General features: G+C 39.9%; 1 protein-coding gene across 1 annotated transcript in view; it reads left to right on the top strand.

Moving 5' to 3' along the window:
* LOC107576836 (tripartite motif-containing protein 16-like) overlaps positions 1 to 8,412 on the top strand; it is an 11,514-nt gene that overhangs the window by 1,649 nt on the left and 1,453 nt on the right. Inside the window, exons 2-4 of the mRNA XM_016262964.1 lie at positions 3,063 to 3,158; positions 3,260 to 3,493; positions 7,590 to 7,749. Of these exons, the coding sequence (XP_016118450.1) occupies positions 3,063 to 3,158; positions 3,260 to 3,493; positions 7,590 to 7,749 (490 nt within the window). The remainder of the gene's footprint in view (positions 1 to 3,062; positions 3,159 to 3,259; positions 3,494 to 7,589; positions 7,750 to 8,412) is intronic.

The following is an 8,412-nucleotide window of genomic DNA, read 5'->3' as shown; positions in this document are numbered from 1 at the left end:
GTAGCCTTAACGTGAATTTGGGTAGGGAAAAGAAAGTCATGTCTAGTCTCAGAACAAACATGAAACAATCACTATACAAAGGCTTTTCACATGAGCATATTTAAACTAAAGGATTTATACTTTCAATAAGAAGAATGTCTACTCAGTATTTATCTTTAAGTACATAAATATTAAGATATATTTACTTAAAGCACTTTTAACCATTTTAGCTATTTAACAGTTAAACCACTGCCTTCAAAATATGCATGAAAATTTAGTGACATTAATGCTTTAATAAAGCAAGAACAGCTGGGTTATAAAAATTAAAAAGAATAATAATAACACAGAATAATCTATTTTCTGGGCTGGCATGTTTTATTCCTGATTAAAATGCAAAAATGTTTAGGTGCAAACAAATGTTTGAATAAAGATATGGCATTTTTAAATATCTGGTGTTATTCGATAAACTCCAAAGTGAATAAAACATCTGAATAGCTGTTTGAAAACATGTAAATACTGCTTGACCTCGGTGACAAACAAGCAGGTGTCAGAAGTTGCGTGGCGCTGCTTTGTATACAGGGTTAACCATGGTAATGGCTGTACTTCTGCTGTTCCTAAAGCGCCACCTGCCGTCAGTGAGTGAACTTGCATTTTTATTCAGCACGTCTGCTGCTTTTGTTCAGATCAATGAGAAAATCTGACCAAACTTTTACACAGAAAATGCGCAGTGTTAAGTGAAAACTTGACTGGTCGAGGGAAAATAAGATAATTTGCGTTTTAAAAATCTAAACCATTCGTATAGTAAGATATCTAGAATTATCCACGTATTTTGAAAGGCCCAAGATAACAATACCATTCATTTTCATTACTGTTGTTACGTTGGCATAGTGGGTTTTCATAGGGCCCCCTGGTGGCCACGGGGCCCTATGCAACCTCTTATATTGCTTATTAGGTCAGGCCGGCTCTGCCAGCAAGTAATAATAATGCTCAGAATGCTTGTGGATTAAACGTTTATTGCCATGGATTTTATCGGGTTACATGAAAAGGTAGGACATGGATTTATTTGCGAACTGTTACTACTGATTTTGTGTGATACATGCTACGCTGTGATGGCATTCGTGCAACTAGAAGTGGGCAGCCCCAGATTGACAGGCTGGCACTGAGTGAATAATCTGCATTATTAAAAGAAAAAACAAACAAACTAAAGATTATTTATGATTATCGTTGCAAAGTTATCTAGTCTTTGCCTGTTTACAGTGCTTTGTTAAATGGAGCAGTTTGGTAGATCGCAATCTAATTCGTCTGTCTAATGAAGTGCACTGTAATTTAAATGCGGCAGACTTTAATGGACAGTAAAACAAGGGCAGATGACCGTATAACTCCGGGCCAGCACAGTAGCTTCATATTGACGCACGGCTAAACAAAGGCAGAGCACCGTAACTCAATTTGAGCGTTCCAAATAATTTCAGTCCTTATCTTCATATGAGAGTGGAATATTTAATGTAAATGTATATATATCGACATGAAAACAGAGCTTAAAATCATTGTTTTTACTTCATTAATTTTCTCACTCAAGGAAAAAGAGTTCGTACGCATGGGTCAGAGTTTGCGTGCAAGTGCGCAAATCTTCCCGTCAAGTTTGTTTTTATAAATCCCACCTTTTGCGCAGGAAGTGGCGTACGCCTCTTTCAGGGCTGTTTTTGTGCGGACGCAATGGTTATAAATGAGGCCCCTGGTCTCTAAACACGTCGACTGGTCAAGCTCATGCATGGGATCAGATTTGAGCTTGACCACATATCTGTAGTGGACTAAAATGAGATGTTTTTTTTTTATCTTCATCAGAATGTCATCTTTCATTTTGTTGTACAAAAGGTTTTGGAGCTGTGCGTTTTCTTAGGATTCGTACTGCCTGTCAAAAGTTTGCAGCATATTTTTAAAGCCTGTTTTTGACCATGTTAGATGGCTACATCTCTTTAGCTATATATTGAATTACGGTTGAATTATTTGCACTGTCAGGCAAAGGCATCAGTAATCGCTAATCGTCTGGAAGACAGGAGATGTGGATTGCGGCTTTCAAACCAACTTATTTTCCCAAACTGGCTGTAGTAGCAAGCAAAACAGTTCCTGGAGGTCCACAGCCCTGCAGAGTTTAGCTTCAACCTTAATTAAACGCACCTGATCCAGCTAATCAAGTTCTTTCGGGTTATTTGAAAACTACAGGTATATGAGTTGGAATTAAACTTTGTAGGACTGTGGCCCTCCAGGAACTGAGTTCAGCACCCCTTGCCTAGAGTAAAGCTTTCTATTCACCTGTTGCTGTCCACTCTCTGTGTGGAGGAGCTGCCTGCGCCTCCGACACATTGAGCAGATGAGATGACCGATACAGTGCGATCTGATATATAAATATGAATGCCACAACATTATTTTTTATAAACACAACGGCCTTTGGCACAGATAGCCTCATAGGCAATGTGTCTACATGTAGCGTTGTTGCACTTCGGGCATCCCGAGTTCGAGTCCCGGTTCGTGGACCTTTCCCGATAATTTGATATAGTAATTATTGCGACACGCCTATGTATATAGAACCCAAATCAAATATGGCAACATGTTTAGTCACATGACTTGCATGAGCCAGTGAGGTTTGATTGACGTGTCACCATATTTGATTTGGGCGCTGAAAACAGAGACGTTTACTAATACATTATTAATATCAAATGTTGAATATCATATTCCATGACTACCATATCTACCATGTCTTGCCTTTGGTGGCAACAAGTCCAAAACAGACATATTTCAAGTGACACGGAAAAAAAGACATGGAAAAATTCAATGAACATCAGAAAAGCAGCGTGCTCATTTATGGTTAAAAATTAAAGGTCATCAACAGACACATAAAACAGCAAGCATCACCACTCAAATCAGCAGCATGAGTCAAAGCTAGTCCACAGTTTAGTAAATGACAGTGACTGCTTTGATGCAGTGCAATAAGGTACAGCATCGTTTTGATAGTTATATTCCTAAAGATTTTCCTGTGAAATAAATTTTTGTGCATTTCTTTTGCCCCCTCCTCCTTTTGTTTTAAGAAAAAGTTGAAGGAGACACAGAGAAGGCTCCAGCAGAGACTCCAGCAGAGAGAGAAAGATCTTCAGCAGCTGAGAGAGGCTGTGGAGTCTCAGAAGGTGAGTCTGGAGAAGAAGAGAAGTTTGTCTCCGTCTCAGTTTGGACTCTCCTCTTCAGTCCCACAGAAGCCCACTGTGTGATTGTGATGTGTGTCATACAGCGCTCTGCACAGACAGCAGTGCATTACAGTGAGAGGATCTTTACTGAGCTCATCCGCTCCATTGAGAGGAGCCGCTCTGAGGTCACACAGATGATCAGAGATCAGGAGAAGACTGCAGTGAGTCGAGCTGAAGGACGACTGGAGCGACTGGAGCAGGAGATCAATGATCTGAGGAGGAGAGACGCTGAGCTGGAGCAGCTGGAGCACACACAGGATCACATCCAGTTCCTGCAGGTAACACAGATTTAAGCAAGATCCTGCTCTGACAGGAAACTTGCAAAGAAACGATTCATGAGAGCAGAATGAGCCGTTGACCGCAGAGTTGTCAGGAATTCTGTGTGTTGTGTTGTGCCAGACTCATCTGATCATCTTCTTTTAAAGATACTGCACTCACTTAGGAAACATTTCTCTGAGCTTTTTCTTCTGGAAGATTCTCATTATACAATTATTTTGCCGCAACTGGTACCACCGTTGCCACTTCTGCAACAAAATGCATTTGTAGCTTTCAGTGGCGCTTTAACCATACACTTGTACAAGTTATCAGGCAAACATATTAAATCACATTTTTGCATGTAGCAGTCAACTTTGCTTTGCCAATGGGCTAGATTTGACAGTTGCAGTCGGCAGCATAATGAATTAAATGTATGCACATTTCCTTCCGTATTTGTAAATGAAATTCATCTCAAATCCTTTTTCTATCGTTTCAGGTTTGTCATTCATTGTTATTCGAATGCAAGAAAAATATAGCTGGTTTTGCAAGTAAAAACCGCCAAATAAGGTTTACACATAGTTGCGTTATGATAGGTAATCAGAGGGTGGGGAGATGGGGGGGATTCCCCCGGGTCTATATGTCTCTCTGCATCAGCTAAATAATTTTTTTATTCCCAGTGAATAGGAGTTAAAGCTTCCACCAAGTGACACTACTCCAATAACAGACCATGCAAAATACCCCAAAATATTTAAAATATTGCAAAGTAATGTTACAACCTTGCAAACAATAATAAAATCAGAGAAGGACTTTAACTGTAAGCGACACGAGCATACGCAAAACAAGGGGAACAATATGATGTTTGTTATTATTAAAATTTTATATAGCCCACATTTTTATAAACATTTTTTGTTTTTAATTTACCGCTTAGGCAGTAACATTGACAATAAAGTATATCTTCAACATACATTGTCCATGACCAAAAATGTAAGAAGATAATGTTTTCAGTGGACTTTTGAAATTTGCATTGCTTGAGAAAACAAAAATATACAGTTAGTGTTTTTTTTCTTTTGATTTAGTCGAGTTGGTTTAGCATTAAACACAATGTGATTTTCGGCAATCGAGATCTGACAGCAACAACATATTTTTCCACTTGGGCGAGCGCTTCACTAACAGCATACCTCACGCATTAAATCTGCCGCAGACCAGCAAATCACTGAGAACACGCTATAATCCTGACCAGTCATAGCAACAGAGCAGAGGCGAGAAAGCTGCGGAGAATTCGCTCGCCCGGAAGCAACCGCAACTGGTAGATTTAAAGAAAATTATTGCCATTTGGCAAATAAATCATTGTGCGTACTTATTCCTAACTCTTTAAGCTTTAAGTTACATTTCAAATGACAAGGGATCAACTTATAATCATGTTTATATGAATTATCCCATAAACTTATTCTCTCAAATGGCCTGGGTATGCGGAGCATTCGCAGCTTATATCCCTAGAAGGGGAACTTGTGGTTAAAGCACCACTCGGCGGTCAACAGCTGCAAATGCATTTTGCAGACACGGCAGCAGCGGTACCCGCAGCCGTAAAAAGCAAAATCTGGTTGAGTAGTTGACTGCTGGGAAATTGAGACCATTTTAAAAATCACACTGAAACATTTAAATTGATACCAAACATGAAAGAATTAAAATCATGAATTCTTGAGATATAATAAATGCAGTATGTATATTAAGCTGAGTTCCTGACACTCTGAGTCAACTTTCAGTGACCAAGGAGGGTGGGAGGGGGCTTAAGGATGGGTGAAGGGACAGTTGGGCAAATGGTTTTCTTTGAGATCTTTTCTGTAGATTAGGAAGTTTATTGTTTTGTTGCATGGTATCCGTTTTGTGAGTTTGGTTTCACGGGGAGATCAGACCGGCCTTTCATTTGCATGCATTTTGGTTTACTACCTAATACAGAGTTATGGCATGAAACTCTAGATGGCGCAGTCCGATAGGTCTAACTCAATCTGACCTAATGACATAATCACATGGCACAGCTGATTGGTTCTCTCCTGTATCGGTAGTCAATGAGCTCGTGCTCACCATTCAAATATATGACTAGGGTTTGTCGTATCAGTTGCAGCTTGCTTCAGAACAGCGAAATCAACATCTAAGATAAGTGAATGCTCTTCCAATCCATATCGCTGTGTGCGCGGTCTGCCTAATTGAATTAAAAAATGAGCAACTATAATGAAGTTTAAACTAAGTGTCATGTTAGCAGTTTGCATTGTATGCAGGAGCCAATATTAAGCATATTAGCAGCAGCATTTAGCATCTGTGTTTATACAGCTGGAGCAAAACGCAGTTTAGAGCATATTTAATCGCTCTGAAGACACGCCAATAGCAACGGACATGAAACAGTTTAAATGAAATAAGCATTCTTGTGTATGCATTTCAACGGGGGTTCGCCACTTACATCTGCGATTATCCCAGTGTTCACATCATTATTTCTAAAGTCGATGTTTTCATTGTGATGAGTGTGTGGTTGATTTCAGCTGCATGCAGCGTCAGAAGCACGCGCTTATCGCAGTCATATCAATGGCAGTGTTGCAGGAGACGCTGGAGATCACTATCTACGTCTGTAACAGTTAGTTCCGAGTGAAATGCATTATGGGTAGTGTAGTTCGGAGAAATGTGCTCGCTGTGCTGTGTAATTCAGAAAACGGAAAAAAAAACATTTATATTCTGCTTTTATTTCAGTTCATTCAGGTCAGACCACCCAGGGGTTTTTGTGCACTGTAACTTTGACAACTTTTGTCTGCACGATAGAGTAAAATGGCATGCATTCGCAAACTTTGTCTGTCTCATCATTGCACGAACATGAATTAAGAAGCTGTTACGCTGCCGCTGGGACTGATGAAGTGGAGAAAGTAACAGCAGTTATCAAATGACTAAATTATGATATTTGCTCAGGTGGGTGCTGGGGTCTTATCTATCGGATTGCAATGTATATATCCATTTTGTTAATTAAACATTACACACAGTGCGCGTCTAATTGGAGTTAAGCCAGTCGGCGCCCTATAGTCATAGGCCACTAGTGTTAAGCCGGTTGGCGTGGCAGCCCAGGCTCACATAGTCATAGCCCACTATTGTTAAGCCGGTTGGCGTGGTAGCCCAGGCTCACATAGTCATAGACCACTATTGTTAAGCCGGTTGGCGTGGTAGCCCAGGCTCACATAGTCATAGTCCACTATCGTTAAGCCGGTTGGCATGGTAGCCCAGGCTCACATAGTCATAGCCCACTATTGTTAAGCTGGTTGGCGTGGTAGCCCAGGCACACATAGTCATAGGCCACTAGCTTTAAGCCGGTTGGCGTGGTAGCCCAGGCTCACATAGTCATAGCCCACTATTGTTAAGCCGGTTGGCGTGGTAGCCCAGGCTCACATAGTCATAGGCCACTAGTGTTAAGCTGGTCGGTGTGGTAGCCCAGGCACACATAGATAGCAATAAATGTGGTTCACATGGATCTTCGGAGCAGCAGCAGTACATATGTCTTGGCGATAGATCTGTTTGTGGGGTGGGGGGGGTTTGTCTTGTACTGTCCCTTCAATGTTTCCTGCTTTGTGGGGGTTTATTTCATGTATGTTATATTTGCAGCAGCAATATTTATTACATGCTCACAGCAGCATGATGTGGATGTATTGCCAGTAACAAGTCTCGGTGCTTGCTCTGCCGCAGCAGCAGCGTAGCAGATCTATTCCGCCAAGACCAAATACATGAACATAGTCATGTACATTACCGTGCCAATCCCTCCGAGAGTTGTCATGACAGAACTGTATTTAGCTGCTAAATACTACTAGGTGCCAACCAACAGTACAAAGCTTGCTAACGTTTTGCTTCATTTTTACTAGATTTCTTACATCATAAACTTGATAAAGGCAACTATCTCTGAAAATAAAAAACAATTTTAACACGTTCATGAATTTGACTGTAAAGACCCTAAGTATACTGAAACCACATAAGTCCTAACCTTGGGACTGTACCCTAAGGGCTCTTGTGAAGTTTCAGGACTGTAACTAAGTGCTCAAAAGTTATTAATAATGATTTGTCACGTTTTCTGTTTAAATTTACTGTCTGTAGAGTTTCCAGTCACTCTCTGCACCTCCCGAATCTACAGATGTACCCAACATTCCCTTCTGTTCTCTCTTCTCTTTTGATGGCATAAGAGAATCTGTCCATCAGCTAAGAGACAAACTGGAGGATTTCTGCAAAGAAGAGCTCAAAAAGATCTCTGACAGAGGTAGTGACCTCTGACCTGAAACCCCAAATTCCATGAGTTTCATGCTATGTCAAAAATGAGGAACAAATCGGGATTTATAAATGTACATAAGAACATTTTCACATCAGTTTTTACATTATACCCCAACTAAAGAGCATGTGAATTAAGCTTTTGCACTCATATACCAATTGTTAAAATAATCCAACTTTGATTATGAAAATGTGAAGATAAATAGGCACAATGTGTTACTATTGTTTTATGCAAAAGAAACAACAGCTCACTTGTGCATGTGTATATATATATATATATATATATATATATATAAATACATTTTAAATTATGATGAGTAGTACTTTTTCTGAACCATAACTGTTCTGTAAGTAGGGATAATGCACTTGTTTGCAGGTACAATTGTTTGTGCATACAGTATAAATCATTCTTAGGAAAATTTCAGAAACTGTTGTACATTCACATTTAGGATTATTCTATGCATGTTTTTATAAATGAGGCCCCTGGAGATTCATCTGCTCCCAGAAATGAGTCCGCCATCATCTAATATCATGTACAACATAATATTTTAAATGTCTTAGGAATGGATGCAGGGATCATTTTCTCTTGACATTATAATTACTGTTCTTCTCTGTTGATTTCCACAGTCACAATGACCAACATTGCTCCCAGGAC

Source organism: Sinocyclocheilus grahami, unplaced genomic scaffold, assembly GCF_001515645.1.
Source record: "Sinocyclocheilus grahami isolate Dianchi unplaced genomic scaffold, SAMN03320097.WGS_v1.1 scaffold4435.1, whole genome shotgun sequence".
NCBI classification, from domain to species: domain Eukaryota; kingdom Metazoa; phylum Chordata; class Actinopteri; order Cypriniformes; family Cyprinidae; genus Sinocyclocheilus; species Sinocyclocheilus grahami.
The sequence above is the reverse complement of the archived record's forward strand: the minus strand, read 5'-3'. Positions and strand labels throughout refer to the sequence as shown.